General features: G+C 46.3%; 3 protein-coding genes across 3 annotated transcripts; 2 read left to right on the forward strand and 1 right to left on the reverse strand.

The window, feature by feature from the left end:
- Nucleotides 1–156: 156 nt before the first annotated feature.
- LOC148316497 (sphingosine-1-phosphate phosphatase 1-like) lies at nucleotides 157–6,531 on the reverse strand. Its single transcript, XM_088285419.1, has 3 exons — nucleotides 5,076–6,531; nucleotides 3,769–3,858; nucleotides 157–2,373 (listed from the first exon to the last, which is right to left on the reverse strand). Exons 1-3 carry the CDS (start codon nucleotides 5,724–5,726, stop codon nucleotides 1,822–1,824), a joined length of 1,293 nt encoding a protein of 430 aa, XP_088141545.1. The 5' UTR covers nucleotides 5,727–6,531; the 3' UTR covers nucleotides 157–1,821.
- On the forward strand, nucleotides 4,906–16,911 carry LOC148316498 (voltage-gated delayed rectifier potassium channel KCNH5-like). The gene is made up of 12 exons (XM_088285418.1): nucleotides 4,906–6,771; nucleotides 7,684–7,807; nucleotides 8,032–8,138; nucleotides 8,213–8,341; nucleotides 9,391–9,506; nucleotides 9,712–10,104; nucleotides 10,180–10,272; nucleotides 10,821–11,250; nucleotides 12,770–12,969; nucleotides 13,045–13,297; nucleotides 13,362–13,558; nucleotides 14,458–16,911. Exons 1-12 carry the CDS (start codon nucleotides 6,699–6,701, stop codon nucleotides 15,397–15,399), a joined length of 3,057 nt encoding a protein of 1,018 aa, XP_088141544.1. The 5' UTR covers nucleotides 4,906–6,698; the 3' UTR covers nucleotides 15,400–16,911.
- A 303-nt stretch (nucleotides 16,912–17,214) lies between these two features.
- l3hypdh (trans-L-3-hydroxyproline dehydratase) lies at nucleotides 17,215–19,963 on the forward strand. Its single transcript, XM_088285420.1, has 6 exons — nucleotides 17,215–17,261; nucleotides 17,943–18,427; nucleotides 18,826–18,995; nucleotides 19,355–19,477; nucleotides 19,555–19,692; nucleotides 19,775–19,963. The coding sequence occupies exons 2-6, from the start codon at nucleotides 17,950–17,952 to the stop codon at nucleotides 19,898–19,900; spliced, it is 1,035 nt and encodes a 344-aa protein (XP_088141546.1). The 5' UTR covers nucleotides 17,215–17,261; nucleotides 17,943–17,949; the 3' UTR covers nucleotides 19,901–19,963.
- The last annotated feature ends 200 nt before the right edge of the window (nucleotides 19,964–20,163 follow it).

Here is a 20,163-nt window from a genome sequence, read left to right on the forward strand (position 1 = left end):
TTTTACAATAAATTGTGGCAACGGAAAAATACGTCATCGTAAAGTGAGGACCTCGCCCAAGAGCATCGGACTGGTTTTGCGCCACATAAAACTTTATGGCGACCAGTCCAGTGTGCAGTCCACCTCAGTAATTCTTAAGACACGGCAAGCAAAAGCTGCGTAGGTAAAGATTTTAATACACTTTAGTGCAACAACTTTTTAACATCCTGGTAATAATTTTTTAAATACACTCACCGTCCTTTCCAAGACGGTGCATTACATCAAAAATACTGTCTTTTATATTCAAATTTAATTGTCATGTGCCGACTTTTGAGAGTCCACTGAACGTTCAAGTAAACATCATTCACACGAGAGCCATACAAAAACGCAGAGACACTAAAAGAGTAATAATAAAAATAATAATAATAGTGGTGATATAATGCAGATTAGACAAAAACATTGAAACAATAAACACGTCAAATATCATTTGGAATACAGATTGGGTTTTTTTTTTCGCAAACATGATTCATCATTTGGTTTATTCTTCGGCGCAAAGTGATGGTGATAAATCTTAAAATAGAAAAGCACAATCAAGAAATTAGGATGAAATGAAAATAAACTTGCTAAATTTGCTGGCAACGGACTTCTCCCTTCTCCAGTGTTGTCAAGTGCTTGGTAGCCTAAAGTTCTTCTTTTCGACACACTAGCGCTAGTATACAGTGCTTTTATTTTTTTCAGATTATTCCCAGTACTGTATTTACAGCAGCGTCATCGCGGTGAAATTCAAGACCCTGTAAAGTGAATTTAGACAGTTTCTAAATGCCATTTTTTTACATGCTTAAAGGCATTGCTAAAGAAAAAACAAGTGCGAAGATTTACAACGAGGTAAAACTTAATTGTGGGGATGCGAATCGTTGAACTGCTTTTCACCATTTGAGTTTTCCTGACGCATTTTTTAGTTCAAACGAGGGATGAGACAAAAATTGCCCCTCGGCGACTGTAAAAAAAAAATTGTGCGTTTGCAGAAGCTGTTAGCCTGCACAACTCAGACACGCAAACTAAATGTCCACTGGCGTGGCCGATTTAGAGTGCCTCGTTGTTGCGGCGTGGAAAAGCCTCGCAACAATTTGCAGCCAGCAGATACATTTTCGTGGCTCAAATACCTGATGATGCGTTGTCGTTTATTAAGCCGCTAAACGAAGCAGCATCCATTTTCCAGGTCATGGCGGAATTTGGCAGTTGACATTTGAGCGGGTGGGTTTTTTTCAAAATAAAAAACTTTTGGGGTGAAATTTCCGGATGAACCTAAAATGCGCTACAACTTTTCCAGGTAAAATATTCACTTCCCGATTTAGCCTCCGAAGCATTGTGTCGTTGCCACACCTGAAATTTAAGTTCAACATCACGTTATAAAATGATTCAAGTTCATGTAATCAACATGAAACATGATCAAGCTATAATGTGCTAAACTTCACATGGCAACAAAATTTAGTGCGTTCAAATGGGACAATTTGGACAATTCCTTCCGGGCAGGTCACAAGTGGGGACGTGTCGTTTTAAAAACAAAATTGGCTACAAAACTCCATAATACTGTAAAATAAAAAGGCAATAAGGCAAAGTGTTTTACAAGATTTTAGATTTAAAAACAAGACACATAATTAGACCTCTGCAAGTGACCCGAACTGGAAGGATTTGCTAATTTGTTTATTTTTTTTCTGAAAGTGGAAGTCAACTTTTAATGTGAAATTTATCAGGTTATAATAATGTGACACTGAATTATTTTTAGCATTCACCCTGTTCACCGACCGCAGCAGAGCACGCCGTCGCCACTGCGCCACTTTCTTACGCCAGATTGACGAGCCTGAAGAGGAGCGGCACCACGCACACGCACGTGAAGCCCACCACGCTGTAGACGATGTAGCGGTACGGCAGCTCCACCGCCATGCGCTGCCTGGCCCGCCGCACGTCATCGGCGGGGAGCCCCGCCAGGCGGCAGAGGAACGGGATGGTGGCCGCCTTCATGAGCATGCGAGTGAGCAGGATGACGGCCACCCCGAGGGCGAAACGCAGCAGCGCGCCGGCCGCCAAGCCGACGCCCAGCGTGGGCACGGCGAGCGGCAGCGAGGACGGCGGCGGGTCGGCCATCAGGCCCAGCTGGTAGTTGGCGTGGGTGGCCAGAGCGGCGCCGGCCCCGGTGCCCAGCGCCTGGGCCGTGTCCCCGCGCGAGGTGCTCCACGAGTCCAGCGAGAAGGCCACCAGGCCGAGGCTGACGTGCGACACGATGATGACCATCGGCGCGTACGCGTGCGTCATGTAGAAGTCGTCGATCTTGTCCAGTGTTTGCTGGAAGAAGGCCAGGATGAGGAGGCTGTACAGGAAGCCGCTGATCACTTCCTGTCGCGGATGCGCACACACACACACACGCGCAATCATTTTACTGGAAATCTCTTTCCAGTCCAAAATGGAGGCTGCGTTGTTGAGCCTGGCTGATTATCGGTTTTACCGATATTCAGCATTCTGACAGTTTTTACCAAAAAATAAATAATTTATCTGACCAGTTTTAAAATGGATAAACTTTTAGAGCACAATTGATTTGAGTTTTCAGTGAACATGATTAGAAATGCTGCAGGCCCCAAAAACTGCCAAGTGCAAGTTCAACATTTGCATTATTTTGAGATTTAAAAAAAAAAAATAAATAAAAAAAAAAAAAAATGGAGAGACCGATATAAAAAAAACATGAGTTCACTTTTAAGAAATGCTGAAATAAAAGCTTCCATAAAGTTGCAAAATCTGAAAAACACGCGAAAAGGCATTTCCATTGTTTTGTTTCAAGTTTTTTTTTTTTTTTTGCTGCCAATATTTTCACTCCTTTTGGACACCCGCCTGCTCGACGACAAACAATCGGTCTCTCTCTACTGCATCGTGACCTTCCTGTCTCTGACGCCATGCTCACCTCGCGTCATTGCTGCGGAATCGGCAGGAGCCGCCGACTGATCAAACGACGTTTGTGTTTGATACCAACAAACAGCAGTTGCTTAGCAATCAAACAATCAGACAAACGCTTATCGGCTACGTCTTGTTGTTTCTTTCCATGAACAGATTTCAGGTTCGCTGACGAGGAGCAAGATGGCAAATGTTTTTTTTTCTCTCCCTAATCAGAACCGGGGAAACTGGTCCAACTTCTCACGTCGCTAAACGTGCACGGGTCACTTGCAGGACACAAGCGAGTTTTACAGTTAACGTGACAAGCAGCAACATTTGGAACGATGCAGGATATTGGGCCCGATGGTCGGGAGACCGGTGAACGCGACTTCGGCGCAAAAACTGCCGCACCTTCATTTTGGTGACGGGGCAAGTCTGGTTTTATCGTGTTTGGGAGTTCGGCAGACTTTAGACCAGGTGAAAGAAGGTCTAAGTTGTGGCGCAGGTGGTGTAACTTGATCATGGCGGCTTTGGCACCAGCGCAGGAAGACAGATTCTGAGCTCCGCGAACACGTGAGCGGAAGACGATCGACGATGGAAGGCCTCGCAGTGCACAACTAGCAGTTCCTTAAAAAAAAAAGATTTTTGCGTGCACTGGTCTCGGCCATGTAAATCGTGCAGCTCACTCGCCCCGAATTTAAAGTAATTGGAGGGAGCCGCTTTGATTAGCCCAAAATCAAGTGGGCTGTGTTCACACCCACAACGGCGCAAACACGAATGCCATGAGAAAGAAAGTGCCACCCACATGCACAGTTCGCGCCTGAGCATAAAAATAGGGCCCCCCCCCCCCCGAGTGTCGACACTTACCAGAACCGAATGCATCCCCATGTAGACTCTGCTCACACACACCAGCACGCTCCAGCACAGCGCCACGCACAACCCGAGCAGGAACGGGTACTGCGTGACAAAACAAAACAAGACATTTGAGATTTTTCTCGACTACCCCGTCACGCACAACACACTTCTTGTTACATGCGTACAAAAGTTTTTGTCGGCTTTTTACGTTGACGTTAACGAGCCGTTAAGATCCGCGTCAGACTAAGCAGAATGTGCTGGGCTCGTTTTAGAAACGGGAAGTGGCGGCTGTGTTGCGTTTCAACAAAGACAAAGGCCCGCTGACTTTCTTTCCGCTGCCGTGTTTCAAGGCCAGGTAACGCTTGCGGATTCAAGTGTGTAACGTTCAAAGCGACTGCACGGCTCCATCGATAGTTGCCACATCATTGTTAACAACAACAGCCTCCCGTAATTCTTCTTATCTTCTCCTTGCTCAGCCAAAAAATGTCACAGGTCAACAGATTTTGATGACGAGCATTTTTTTTTTCCTCTATTTTTGTCAACGTCAATGCTCGTTTTCACTTGCTGTTCTCACAAAACAAGAACCACAGCTGCTAATTTCCTTTTTTTTTTTTTAAAGAACTAAAGAAGTCTAATCTCTCTTATCTTGGCATCTGTAGAGTCAGGTCACACCCAGTCGTCAGGTAGTGTGAGATTCGTGTCACTGCTGTTATTAGATATTGAAGTGAGATTTATGAGGAATGAAGAGACACACTCAGCCACGTCTCAATGACCTACTTTTTGGAAATGGGACATTTCATTAGGGACACAAATGTTAGTATTTTGAATTCACATTGATAAGAGTTTAATTCTTGTTTTTAACCTCATGTCAAGTGCTATAAGGTAAAGCCGCACCAGATTAAGATATTCTTTAAATGATGACTTTAATCTTAATAACTAATTATTTTCTTGAAAAGAACTATTTTCATAATGTAGCCGCTTTGTTCTGTAAAATATGCATCTTTGAACACTCCAAATTGTTCCTAGGTGTGAGTGTGAGCGTGGATGATTGTTTGTCTTTGTGAGCCCTGCGATTGGCTGGCGACCAGTCCAGGGTGCACCCCGCCCACTGCCCAAAGACAGCTGGGATAGGCTTTAATGTCTTTCTTCTCTCCAATGTCGCCCTTTTGAGTCCTCCGTACTGTATTACTTTAATGTTACTTTCCACAAAACAACAAAGCAAATCTGCAACGATGAACCCCAATCCCAGCGTGACTTGATCTTACATCTCTCAGCTAACTTTTTTGGGACACATTTATTGATTTTAGCGTGGGTTTTACCTGCCAGCGTCCATAGGTGAGCATGAAGAGGCAGAAGGGGATGGCGGTGCCCGTCATGGCGTGCGTGGACGGCATGCTGTACTCGGAGTTGTAGAAGACCTCTACCTTGACCACGGGAGGCGATGCCGGCCGGGACCAGCGCACCATGTCCTTGGTGGACTGGCCCACCATCAAGTTCCAGGCCCACACCACGATGAGCCGGCGGCTGACCAGCGCGTCCACGTTCCAGAAGAGGAACGGGAAGAAGACGATGAAGAACATCTCGTTGCCCAGCTCCGTGCCGAAGGTGAACAGATAGAAGAGAAACTTGTTGTGGATCAGGAACTCCTGGCCCACGTCGCCGGTCAGCGAGTTCCTGCGGAGGGGCTTGGCCCGGGCGGCGGCGGCGTCCTCGGGCGTGGGCTCACTCGCCTTGCCGTTGGCGTGCACGGTCGCCCCGTTGCCGACGTCGTCGTCGTCGTCGTGCCCGGGGCTCCTCTTCCGGAGCTCGGGGTGGTCGTCGTTCCGGCCGTCGCGGTCCAGCGGCTCGCTCGCCTTCTGCGGAAACGTCCCCCGGACACCGCAGAAGCGCTGGAACCTTGCCACCAGGCGGGGGTCCTGGAGGTAGTTACAAGTCTCCACAAATGTCTTGACGACGTCCGTCGCCATCATGTCAAGTCGCGTTTGGTGGCTTTCACTTGCAAGGGCTCATGGTCAGCGAGAGAAGGAAAAAAAAAAGAAAAAAAGAACACGACTCGACGGTTGATTAACGCTTTCCTGCCGGTGCCCGCATGCGCAAAAGCCGATGTGGGAAATTTGGCAAAGCAGCAATCAAAGTCCGTTCGAGCGGAGTCGCGTATTACATCATCACGGAGCGAGGCCCGGCTCACGGAGGTTGTTGCTGCTTCTGCTGCTGCTTCTGCCGGTAACTGTGTCGATTTCGGACTCAGATTCAAGTCGTTACGTTTGCTATGCAGGAGGTCCACGGCCAAAGACTTCTTCGTTGTTTGTGTCGTTTTTTTCTTCCTCGATTCTCACCACTTAACAGCCACGTCCAATGTTCACGTAGGAGCACCCTCTGCTGAAGTGATCGAGTATTGCAACATGTTCACTGCCACGGGAAAAATAACGGGTGGCAGGAGAGACTGAAGCGAAACAAGAAACATTTTTTGCAGACAAACGTAGACTGCAAATTATATTTGATCTACGATCATGAAAAAGCCAGATATGATATAAAGGGGACGAAATTCACGTAAAATTGTTGTTTCTCTCTATAAAGCCAGTGACCACAAGACCGGAAATAAACTTAATCCATACATATAAGATTTAATTAATACACGTAATCGGGTTCTGAATGCTTGAAAGACACGACTAAACACATTTTCCTAGAATTACAAGTAGGAAGGCAAAACTAGAGTTCACGTTTCACAAGATCGCGCGTGTGACATAAACAAGAACGCTTTGCTTTTATTTTGAAAATGCCAAAGCGGAAGCGCAAACCAAGTGTTACTCTTAACTTGCCGAGGTTGCCCGCTTGCATCCAACGCTGCTCACCACTCGACTTTTGAGGCTCGAGAAGGTTGATGCCAGCTTCATCGTCCGCGGCGGCGAGCAGCGCCAAGTCTCCGCCCTGAAGTCTGCACCATGCACGGGGGCAAGAGAGGACTGGTGGCCCCGCAAAACACCTTTTTGGAGAATATTGTCAGACGCTCCAGTGGTGAGTTGGACTTGCATGTACTTTGGATTTCTAATAAAAAGTATATTGTTGTCACCAAGTGAAGTGTATGCAACACTTTAATAATAAATACAATCCTAATTGTACGTTTTTCAAGAAAATAGTTCGCCTCACAATCAGCAATTCTATTGGATATGAGTTTTTTTGACAAGGCAGGTGACTGTGATGATATTTTCCCTAAAGTGGGGATAAAATGCATTCTCATTATGCGTGCAGGGATGCTCCACTTACTTTAAGAGGCCAATATGTTGGCTTGTGCCATCTTAAATGCACTTGGTGCGATTTGATCTCGCAGTAGTGGCTGCATTAGTGCTGAGTGATTTTTGCAATTAAAAACAGCACAACCGTCCCAGGAACGTTATTCTGCAAAATAAGGTTGAAAATCACTCCACGTTGGCATTGCATTCAGAAAATGGAAAAAAAAATTTTTTCAAAGTGGACTTCCCCTCAGTTGGTGACATTTATTCTGATGCGTACAGAACAAAACACGTTTGTTGAATTAGCCTCGACATCGTCGGTGTATTTCAAGCAAACTCACGCAAGCCTAAAGTGTCCCCCCCACCCATGAAACGTCCAAAGTAATTAGGACGGCTGTTCTTTTTTTCTCCACTCCTAAAGATTTGCTTGCTTGAGAACTTTGGAGCTCCTCATGCATTTTTCATCAAGGCCGAGGCTGGAGCATAAACATTTTATCAACAACTATTATTGCTGCTTGAAATTTTAATGCGTTTTTCATAGTTTTTTTTAGTTTGTTTCAATAATATATGTTAATTAATATGAACATGTGACTATGATATATAATAAATAATTCCACTGTTTTAAGACAGTTTCACAAAGTAGTAATCTGAATTTTGTGTTTTTTTTAATTTAATTTAAAAATTTTTTTTTTTGCAGAAACCAGCTTCTTGTTGGGAAACGCGCAGATCGTGGAATGGCCGGTGGTGTACAGCAACGATGGATTCTGCAAGCTGTCCGGTTACCACCGAGCCGAGGTCATGCACAGGAGCAGCACGTGCAAGTATATGTTGTCACATTTTAAAGTCGTTTACGAAGTCTGTGCAATTGTTTTGGGGGCTCTAAAAACTGAGCGACGAGATTTGGGGTTTTTTTTGGCTTGGATGAATGGAGGAGGAACGGAGTGATGGATTGAACGAAGGATGACAAAGATGGATTGGTGGCTTCTGAATTCAAACCAGTCAAGGTGATGACAAGAAAACTAATTGTTCTCGTTCCTCTCTTGAGTTTCATGTACGGCGACTTGACGGACAAGACGACCATCGACAACATCCGACTAACCTTTGACAGCTACGAGTCCAACTTCTACGAGGTGCTGCTCTACACCAAAAACAGTAAGCCTCCCTTTTTTTTTTGGTTCTTCAACCCACACTTGGACCTTCACCTCTTCATCTTTTTGTGGCCAAAGGAACGCCCATATGGCTTTACATGCAGGTGGCGCCGATCCGCAACGAGAACAACAAGGTGGTGCTTTTCCTCTGCACCTTCCGGGACATCACGCTCTTCAAGCAGCCCATCGAGGACGACGCCACGCGAGGTGGGGGGGCGGGGGGGGGGGGGGGGGCATTTGCATTTAGTGTCGGCCAATTCAAATGTCCTTTAGGCATTGATCCCACATCCTTGATGTCCACGTAATAATAGCGCGCTCTTTGTGCTCGCTCGAACGATTCCGACCACTGTAGTTGCTGAATTATGAATGGAAAGCGGCGCGTTGCAATTAAACGCTCAAATGACTTCATGGCAACGAAAGCTTGAAGGCCCAAAGCGAGAATCAAACTCACCCCGTGGTCGACAGACAATGGATGATGGAATGAAGAACAGATGAATCAAAGAAAGGAGAGGATGATGAACAGTTGGATCGAACGGACTTTGTATCTCGAGAATGTGGACGAACTACCGAGAGTCGTCGCGACTTCGACACCCGACAGACGAGACTACGTCCGAATGTCCAGGTGTTGCGTGTGCGGGTCAGTGAGCAGTGGCGACCGTGCGTCCGCACAGAGTGCCATGATGCCCTCGAGGCCTTCTGCGTGCCACAAAGACCCCCCCCCCGTTTGTTCCCTGCATTACATACATGAAGCAGAAACAGTCGGACCACATGAGAACAGTCCCACGCGTTGACGCAGGGCCGCCAAGAACATGCCAATTTGACTTTTAGCTAAAATCAAATGTGGAAATGGATTCATTTTGGTTTCACTTTCATTAGTGTACGTTTTTCTACAATCTAGATCAGATTTGTGCTATATATACACATTTTTTTTTCCTATAAAAGCTTGCACAATGCAAATTTTGCCATACGTTGTAGACGTTTCCGAAAATAATTAATAAATATTACAAAATATATTACAATTATCATAATTTTTTAATACGTTTTATAATAATTATTATATTTATTAATATATTTATTAATAATATGCAAACTTATGATGCATGAGCGAAAATACGAGGTTAGATTAGAATCAGCAGAAGAAAATCTGTTAAATTTAATTTGAAGCTTTTAAAAAAAAAATGTAAAAAACAGTGGAGATGATTATTATTATTGTTGTTATTATATGCAATGTTTTTTTCGGGTGTGTTTTTGTTCAGGATGGACAAAGTTCGCCCGGCTAACGCGAGCGCTAACCAACAATCGCAACATTGTCCAGCAGATGGCACCACTGAGCAAGACGGAAGTCAACCACAAACCGTCCAGATTGGCAGAGGTGGGCAACTACACGTCAATATAAAAGTATCCAGATTTGATACCACCACCCAACAAACACCAAAGAGGTGTGATTCATGACAAACTTTAAACGTGAAAATACCTCGAGTAGCAAATCATGAACAGGCCGGGCGTTTGTTCGTCTTGTCCGTTTGACAACCTAAGCGATTCGTGGGATTTTTGTGTGCGTTTCCCGCCGACGTAAGGTGCTTCAGCTGGGCTCGGACATCCTCCCCCAGTACAAGCAGGAAGCCCCCAAAACGCCGCCGCACATCATCCTGCACTACTGCACCTTCAAGACCACGTGGGACTGGGTCATCCTCATCCTCACCTTCTACACGGCCATCATGGTGCCCTACAACGTGTCCTTCCGCACGCGGCAGAACAATCTGGTGTGGCTGGTGCTGGACAGCATCGTGGACGTCATCTTCCTGGTGGACATCGTTCTCAACTTCCACACCACCTTCGTGGGCCCCGCCGGCGAGGTCATATCGGACGCCAGGCTCATCCGCATGAACTACGTCAAGACGTGGTTCGTCATCGACCTGCTGTCGTGTCTGCCCTACGACATCATCAACGCCTTTGAGCATTTCGAAGAGGTGAGCTTGTCGATGTTCGGGGGCTCGGCTGGCAAAGCCTTAACTTCTCCGCGTGATCTTTTTTTTGGTCGGAAGGACTTTGTCATGCCTTCGTCCTCAGCGAGTCATCTGCGCGACTCGGCAAACTTCCACCGGAACAGCACCAGGACGGAGGACTCGGTGCTGCCAGTAAGGAACCTTCACTCTTACTTTGACAGTGGACAAAGATGACATTTTAGTCATCAATCCAAAAATAAAATATAATTGTTTAACAATTACACACAAATGAGAATTTTCTCAAATTAAACAGCTCAACAGCAAATATTACATATTTTTGATGCCGGTTTTAAAACTGTTTAGTTAAGCTTTTTCTTTTTAAATGAATATTTTTTTATAAAAACTCCACCTGTTGCTCAACCTAACCTTATTTCAGAAATATTACACGAAATATATTACACATTATATCATTATTATGATTATGAAAATCTGATGTGCCAGAGAAAAAAAAATGAGGGCAGATTTGGAATCGGCGCCAAAAAAACGGTGGCGCTCATTGATAAAATGCAAAATTAATTTAAATATGACTTGGCTATTAGAACAGCTTTTTTCCTAATTTAGTTGCACAGGTTAAAGGTCACATAATGCTTGGAAACGTGGCAAAATGACTTACAGTTTCTTAGTCTCATTTTCCCAGGGGTGTGTAGACTTTTGCTATCCTCCCTTCCTTCCTTCCGCAGGGTCTGAGCAGCCTGTTCAGCTCGCTGAAGGTGATCCGCCTGCTGCGTTTGGGCCGCGTGGCGCGCAAGCTGGACCACTACCTGGAGTACGGCGCGGCCGTGCTGGTCCTGCTGGTGTGCGTCTTCGGCCTGGTGGCCCACTGGCTGGCCTGCATCTGGTACAGCATCGGCGACTACGAGGTCATCGACGAGGCCACCAACAGCATCAAGACGGACAGCTGGCTCTACCAGCTGGCGCTGAGCATCGGCACGCCGTACCGCTACAACGCCAGCGGCACGGGCCAGTGGGAGGGCGGACCCAACAAGGACACGCTCTATATTTCCTCGCTGTACTTCACCATGACCAGCCTCACCACCATCGGCTTTGGCAACATCGCGCCGACCACCGACGGGGAGAAGATCTTCTCTGTGGCCATGATGATGGTGGGATGTAAGTACAGTGTTCTCTTCGGAGTCTGGAGAAAACTAACAAAGAAAAGAAAGATCAATTGTCAAAGCAGAACCGGCTTACTCAACTGCACATCGACAATCGAGTAAATATCGTTAGCTGATTAAATGTAGTCGTTTTAAAGCCACACACATTCAAAGTCACAATCCACTCAATTGGCAATTTGTTTGCTCATTGCTGCTTGGCGCGATCCTCGCTGATCAAAAAAAATATATTTTTGTTAGCTAGCCGGCTATTTCCTGGTTCACGATGTGAGGACGTAAGAGTAAATAAATCATTAAAAAAAAAAAAAAAATCCAGGTACCGTTCGTTTGTGAGTAGAATGAATGACAAGAGGCCGATGGGAGTTGATCATTTGCTTTCAAGAATGCGGGGAGTGGTGACATGATGACTCAAAGGGCCAAAAAGGAGAAAATAATACCAACAACATTCCGCCGCCATCCAATTCCGTGTTAGGTAATAAATAGTAGGCAGCACTGGGCTGGTGCTCCCATTGAAGCCGCAGTCACGGAGCTGACTGGGGAGAGAGCGAGCTTCCCTGATGAGAAGTGACATGTTGGAGCACACGTGTGGCTTGTGTGGGGGGGGGCTCGCAGCGGGGGGCCGGACGTCACCACCCACCCATTAGAAACCATCACTTTGTGGCAAACGCGCTGTTGAAAATTTCATGGTGTGAAGTGCAGATTTTGAAAAAAAAAAAAAAAAAAAAAAGCGGGCTTGCAGGATTGAAGTTCTGACTGCAGCTGTAGATTAAATTAATATATATTATATATATATATATTAAAAAGATCATTTTATTTTTTATAAATTTGTACAGGCATACTGAATGTTTTAACCATTACATAAAGGCTAACCTGAAAATTAAAAAAAAAAAAAAAAGGTCAATATTGAAAGCATTACTCAAGATCATCTCGCTATTCACCTCAGCCGCTGCGTTTTTTTCCCCGCCAACCTTTGACCCCTCCTGTGCGGCATCATGTAAAGTAATGCACTAACAACAGTGAGGGCGAAACAAAGTGACAGTCGCGCTTGGAGCTTTGCACCCCCCCCCCTCCGCCCACCAACGACGACTCCCCTTGAGTACAAAACCACCAGTACGCCGGCGGCGCTGTTGCAAAATCACGCCAACTTCCCCCCGCGTGGGGCGCAATTACCACCAATAAATGTCCTGCTATGGATACGGTGATTATGCGATACACGGCCGACACGGGGACGGAGCGTGGCGCCCTGAGGCCGCCACGCAGTCGGCGACGAGCGAGCGAGCGAGCGGCCATGGCGATGCTGGATACGCATCCTAACCTCTTTCCCCATGACTGGCTCGCCGCGCCCCATTAGAGACGCTGAGTGACTCGATGAGGTCACCACAGGCAGCCAGGACGGCTCACATGGCCGCCGCGTATCGCCGATGATAATATACGACGGCTTGTGGGATTGCGGTGTGTGCTGACGTTTGCTTCGTCTCGTGCGCGGCGGATGGTTAAAGTGTGCGCGTACCTTTCAGCGCTGCTGTACGCCACCATCTTCGGAAACGTGACCACCATCTTTCAGCAGATGTACACCAACACCAACCGCTACCACGAGATGCTGAACAACGTGCGCGACTTCCTCAAACTCTACCAGGTCCCCAAAGGCCTCAGCGAGCGCGTCATGGACTTCATCGTCTCCACTTGGGCCATGTCGAAGGGCATCGACACAGATAAAGTAGCGTGCATTCGTCAAATTATAATTACCTTTCGAGGTCCTCAACGTGACATTTTTTTTATTTTTTTTTTCCAGGTGTTGTCTATCTGCCCCAAAGACATGCGAGCAGACATCTGCGTGCACCTCAACCGTCAGGTGTTCAACGACCACCCGGCTTTTCGCCTGGCGAGCGACGGCTGCCTGCGCTCGCTGGCCGTGGAGTTCCAGACCACGCACTGCGCGCCCGGCGACCTCATCTTTCACATCGGCGAGAGCGTCGACACGCTCTGCTTCGTCGTTTCCGGCTCCCTTGAAGTCATCCAGGATGACGAGGTCATCGCCATACTGGGTAAGAACTGTCTGAGACGAAATGAAAATGTTTAGGAATGCTTTGATGAGGAGTTGTCGTGCAGGTAAAGGCGACGTGTTCGGCGATGTCTTCTGGAAAGAGAGCACCATGGCGCGAGCGTGCGCCAACGTGCGCGCGCTGACTTACTGCGACCTGCACGTGATCCGACGAGACGCGCTGATGCGGGTGCTGGAGTTCTACACGGCCTTCGCCCACTCCTTCTCGCGCAATCTCATCCTCACCTGCAACCTGCGAAAACGGGTAATTGGTTTTTATTTGTCTTCAAGGCAAATTATGGAACATCTTCAGTGGGTGGCTGGTGCCTAAGCACCCTCCCTCTGATTCGAGTTTGGGCGTTAGTAAAGCGGACGCGTTTTCAGGCCCAACTATGCAAACCAAATGTAATCTATTTTTAATCGAGCTTCTCCAGGCATGACATATTAGTCACATGAAGCGTTCCAACATTATGTTCGCATACATTAACCCCCATAGAACATCAATTATTTCATTCGGATTATCAATTATATAACAGTTGACGTCACCGCTGCTCTGGAGGTCATGAGAGCTCGGAAAGAAACTTTTAATAGGAGACGTCGCCAAAGTCGTCGTTTATGTGGAACAGTAAAACACATTAACACTCGAACGATATTTCTGTAAGTGAGGATTCAACAGGACATGTTGATTAATTTCAAGTAGTACACAAGCCACGGTCAACATTTGTTCAGAAAGGTCAAAATGACAAGGTTTGACTTGATGCCCCCTAAAAAAAAAAAAAAACGGGAATGTTTTGGCGCCGACTTCAGACAAGCTTTGCCTCCACTGTTCCATTAAGGGCCTGCTCCGGGGAATTGCTGCTTTCAGCTTTTTAATATTTTAAACAAATGCTTAGCTTAGCTTTAATGCTTTAGAACAACAACAACGAAAATTCAACATTCACGCTCAAAAGTGCTGCGCTGGTTGAAAACGCATTACGGAAATGAGATCAACTGTGCGCACGAAATACCGCGAGCAAATTCTTGCTGATTCAGTCCTTGCAAGTTTTTACTCAGCCACAACACTGTTGGAGGATTTTTAGCAAAGACTAACTGTGATTTTTTTATTTATTAATTTTTTTTCCTATTTGTCTGATGTCTTTGCTTCCCTTTTTTTTTTTTTTGCAGGTGATCTTTCGAAAGATCGCCGATGTGAAGCGAGAGCAGGAGCGCCAGAGGAATGAGGTGGCGCTCTCCATTCCCGACGACCACCCGGTCCGGAAGCTCTTCCAAAGGTTCCGTCAGCAGAGAGACGGCCAGACGGCGGGAGAATCGTCACCGTATCTCGATCACAACTGCGTGCAGGAGGAGGAGCCTCCGCCGCCGCCGCCGCCGCCGCGGGCCAACGCAACTCAAGGCCAACCTGAGAAGTCCGAGCAAAACTGCACCGCAGAAGCCGTGCGGTCTCAACCGAGGCCTTGTGCGGAGAAGCCGCCGAGCCAGGGGGTCACCACAGAGGGGACGGGCAGCGCTGCCCCCCGCAAAGGAGGTGCGAGAGGGTGGGCAAAGTTTAAAAATGCCACATCAACTGCGCCTCCTCCTTCTGTGGGAGAGCAGGAGAAGCCAACGGATAAAGTGGCGTGTTGGACTAAAGGATCTCAGTCGTCGGAGCAAATAGCAGCCAACAAGAACCAGACCCAAGGGGACGGAGGGGAGGCGGGGAGCGTGGTGGGCGGCGCCAACGCAGGGGAAGCCACCGCCCTTCATAAAACGGACTCGTGCGACAGCGGCATCACCAAGAGCGACCTGCGCATCGACCGAGTCGGAGACTCCAGGAGTTCGTTCGAGCGCAGCCCCATGGAGCGAAGTCCCATGGAACGGAACCCGTTCGGGTCCGGTGGCTCCGAGCGGGACCTCCTGCAGGCCACGCTGTACGAGGCCAAGGTGGAGCTTAAGGCCGACATCCAGACGCTGGGCGGTCGGCTCACCGTGCTGGAGGCTCAGGTGGGCGAGGTCTTGCGGCTGCTCTCTGCCAAAAGAAGACTCTCGCTGCCGCCCACGTCCTCGCCCAGGCCCAAATTCAAGAGCCATGACTCTGTCGCCGCCAGAAAAGACGACGGGCCCTTTTGAGCGGACTGGATACAATCTTGAGTCCACAATGAGGGTACAGAAAAAAAAGGACCCCCAAGAGAAGCATTGGCTAGCTGGCCTGCCAAAGATATGATACAAAACATTGCATGAAAAAAAGCTGTGACTGGAGGATTGCAAACATTTTACAGTACCGTCTTCCACCATGAGATGGCGCCGAAGCCCTTTACTAAAGCAGTGATTTGTTATCACGTGCTGTCTTGGTGCCAAGGAACTATGTTAAAAGTGAGGGGAAAAGCTTTTGCCTGTCTATTACAGAAGTGTTTTGGCGCCACCTTTTGGCATCTATAGGCATTACATTTCCAACTCATCTTAAATGACTTTTCAACATAATTGCTCGACAGCAGTTACTGCACTACGTTCCTATTTTAACGGAGCTTTTACTTTGACACCACCTTGTCAGTTTTCCAGGACTAGGCGCTAGCTCGTTGATGTTACAACAGGATATTGAGACCTCCACCAAGGCCAACCAACTCGAGCCGACGGACTCCTTTCATACCCTGTAGGTGGCGCTCCGTCAGCTAGGCGTGATTTGGTTAGCGGATCACTTTGGCCCCAATGCAAGCGGACTCGAACAGTGACAAGTGAAAATAATCTCCACAACCTTATCTGGATCCTCCCCCCAAAAAATTGCGCCGCGAAGGTTTTTTCGCAAAGTTACGTTAACATGCTTGGCCGAGCGTGTAATGTGCTCACGAAGGATTTGTTGACATTCTGGCCTGACGGGAATGTTTGTCGGCAGGTCAGCAGCTCGTCTTCCCTCCCGCTTCAAGGCTGAGTAATGAAACACATCCATGAAAATAAACAGAAACTCCCTTTGGAGTCAGCATTGGTGCCTTACATTTGACGAAAACCTCAGTGATGATTTGTTGATTAACCCTGTCGATATGTTTCCATGTATCCTGTCTAAGGTTAGAGTTGGCGATTTTTCACTTTTTGTTATGACTGTGAAATTGTGTTAACTTTATATGTTTTGGCTGAGTTTTATTGTGAGATTACTTTTGTGTTTTTATTTCAGTTTACAAAAACGTTTATTTTATTTCATTCGTTTTTATGAGCTGACCTTGGCCTGACACAGTGATGATAATGATGCAATAACTGTAGGATGTGTTTCCCTTTTTCGTACCATGAAAAAAAAATTAATTAGTTGCCATCTGCATGCAAGCCAGCGATTTGGGTGCAATCACGTGAATGCCATTTTATTTATTAAGATTACTCATAATAAATCAATGCATTGTAATGCTCAGGTAGTTTTGAATTGCGGATATTTAATTCTAACATATTTGTCTAGTGTGAGAATGGAGGGTAAAATATTGAAATAATATGCAAGTCTGAGCGTGAATCTCACTTCTTTTTGTGTGACAATCAATATTTGTAAGCATGTGACCTCTTCACTACGCTGTTGTACATACTGTAGATTTGTAAAAGCCCTTTGCATGTGTCCATGGAAGCTTTCTACGCTAGGAATAACGAGGGGGAAAAAAACAATGATGCCTGCCCACCATCTGATGTTTTGTGTCTTTATTTTGCTATTCAACTTCGCAAAAAAATATTGTCATTTTATTTAATGAGTCACTAACATTTTTCTTGGTTCTATTTGTGAAACGACAAGAAATACTATAAATATGTATAATTTTTTAGCTAGACTAAAGGCACTTGCATATGCACACTACCATACATAAAAATGTAATTTTGGTTCTCCACTTCAGCGATGATCATGTCATACCACTCTGGAGCCGCAAGGGCGCAGCAAAGCGTCTCCGAATTGATTTGGCAACCGCCACAGTAGCAAAAACCAACGAAGAAGAAAAAGTGCAACTCCGGCCGAAAGTCGACTCGAAAAGGTAAACGTAAATATTTTCATTTTGGAATTTTTGCGCAAGACTTAGTTTAACTTTATTTGTTTTGCGGTTGCGTTGTTGTAATTGAACGCGTCACTCCGGTGTGAAAGGGTCGAAGAAACGAGCAAAATAGCGTCAGTAAAATCAGTCCGTACTTGAGCGCAATGGCATAAAATATTTGTAAATATGTTTTCATAAATATGTTTTTCATACGAACGGACGTTTTCGGAATCAAACCCCCTAAGATTAAAAAAAATGTTTTTCCCCCTTTATTATTCGTATAACAACAGTGTATTTCCAATGTAGCATTTATTAATATATTACATATTATTTTGTGTTAAAGTTTCCATATTAATTTATTGCATTCTTCCTCTGTTTTAGTGAGGTGGTTTGATATAAATGCACCTTGGGCATATAAATGTAAAAAACAAAACAAAACAAAAAAATCAACCCTCGCAAGGTGCTGCTGTGCGCCACGACTCACGCCCAGATGTTCACACGCAAATAACAGGAATCCAGCTGCTGATATCCCTCACTAGGTCACGGAATCACATCCCTCAAACACACACGTCCAACATGAAAATATAGTAGACTCCCGTGTACTAAGGACCTGGCCTGACTGGAAATTGCAATAATCTGCAAATAAAATGGATGTAAAACGCTAAATGTAAGTTTGCTCCTTAGGGCAGCGATGGACATGCGACTACCACCACACGAGGGCGCCAAGCTGTCAGTGGTGGACATGCACACGGGTGGCGAGCCTCTCCGCATCATCGTGAGCGGCTACCCGGAGGTCAAAGGCCACACGTTGCTGTCCAAGCGACGTTACGCGCGCGAGCACCTAGACCACCTTCGGCGGACGCTGATGCTGGAGCCGCGGGGCCACTACGACATGTACGGCGCTTTGCTGGTGGCCAGCGAGCTGCCCGATGCCCACCTGGGCGTGCTGTTCATGCACAATGAGGGCTACAGCACCATGTGCGGGCATGCCGTGGTGGCCCTGGGACGCTTTGCCGTCGATTACGGCCTGGTGAAGGAGCCGCGCTCGCCCGAGACGGCCGTCAACATCCATTGCCCGTGCGGGCTGGTCAGGGCCTTTGTGGAGTACGGCGACGGGAAAACGGGCGCGGTGAGGTTCCTCAGTGTGCCGGCGTTCGTCTTCGCCACGGGTGCGTTGAAATGAAGTTCATAATATGTAATCAACCAATTTTTGCATTTTGATTAGTTTTTTTTTTTTAAATTTTCCCAAAGACTATTTAAAATAATTTCACTGATTATTGAATAACAAAAAATACAGGATTGTCAATAATGTAACTGCTGGTTGGCAAAATTAAAATACTAAAAATAAATAAATCAATAAATATGATTCCCACTCATTTTTATTAAATGAGATAAAGATAAAATTAATAAACCTGTTTTAACTAACCAATTTTAGTTAAATCAAAACATAGGCCTCATACAAATGTTTTTTTTTAAAAAATATTTTCTAGAATTAATTTGTAACTAACAATCAAATCAAATAAAATGAAAAAAAAAAAAGTGTTAAATGTGCTCCCTGTTCTGGCAGACGTGACTGTGACGGTGGAAGGCTTTGGCGACGTGACGGTGGACATCAGTTACGGAGGAGCTTTTTACGCTTTTGTGGACGCGCGGCACTTCGGTCTGGACGTGAGCGAGTCCCGGACCAGAGATCTGGTGGACGCCGCCACGGCCGTCACTAAAGCTGTCAAATCGCAGGTATGAGGTCATGTCAAGATGCTCACAAACATTGGTTGAATTATTGCGCTACTTTTCAACATGGAATCAATTTGCAGTGGAAAATGAAACGAAGTAAGACTGATTTAAAAAAAAATTAAATCTCTCGACATGACTTGGCATGTTAATGAAGTCTAAAAAGTGTTCGGATTATATCAGTGGGTGTCTCATACTTGGGGAATTACGGTAATTGTGCAGCTTGTACGAACACTGCTCCCGTGACCGTCCTAAATTTTTGACGTTGGACACTCGCACGTCAAGCAGCCCGCCATCATGAAAACCTTAACAAGTGTCAAAGAAACGTACCTTCTGTGAGTGTTGAGCCTTGTTCCTCCTCCCAGGTGAAGCTGCGCCACCCGGTGAGCGACGACCTGGCTTTCCTGTACGGCACCATCCTCACCGACGGCAAAGATGAGTTCTCCTCGGACGCCACCGCCAACGTCTGCGTGTTTGCCGAAGCGCAGGTCACTTTCGAACACATTCGTATCAGTCGACATATACCGTCATTACCAACACTTACCGTACTTTTCACTGGTTGAAGGTGGACCGCAGCCCAACCGGATCTGGCGTGACGGCGCGAGTGGCCCTCCAGTACCATAAAGGTCAGATCCAGTTGAACCAGTCCAGGGCGTTTCAGAGCGGCGCCACGGGATCTCAGTTCACCGGCAAAGCTGTGGAGGTATCTGCCTAACAATCTCGGCTCCATGCCGCATATCGGCGTCCACTTCAATTCTCATTTTTTTTTTTTTTTACCTGTGTAGGAGACCACATGTGGCGACTTCAAGGCGGTGGTGGTAGAGGTTGCCGGCAGAGCTTTTTATACGGGAGTGTCTTGTTTTGTGCAGGAGACTGAGGACCAGCTGAAAGATGGCTTTCTGCTCAAGTGAGCCTCACTTGCCACTTATCACTTACGTTTCTTCGATTCTGGTTTTAAACAGAATTTTACATCACATTATTCATTGACCTGACATTTCACAATTCATGTATACCTTGGTGCACCTTTATATGAGTACATTTTTTTAATCATTAAAAAAAAAAGAAAAAAAAAAGACAAAAAGCAGTTACTTGTATTGGCCACTAGATGGAGCTATATTGATTGCAGGGGTGCCCAAGTGCCGCCGTCCAGCGGTACAAAAAAAACAAACATCTA

This window comes from Idiotropiscis lumnitzeri, chromosome 21, assembly GCF_059441095.1.
Source record: "Idiotropiscis lumnitzeri isolate Australia: NSW breed Sydney's pygmy pipehorse chromosome 21, RoL_Ilum_1.0, whole genome shotgun sequence".
Taxonomy (NCBI): Eukaryota; Metazoa; Chordata; class Actinopteri; order Syngnathiformes; family Syngnathidae; genus Idiotropiscis; species Idiotropiscis lumnitzeri.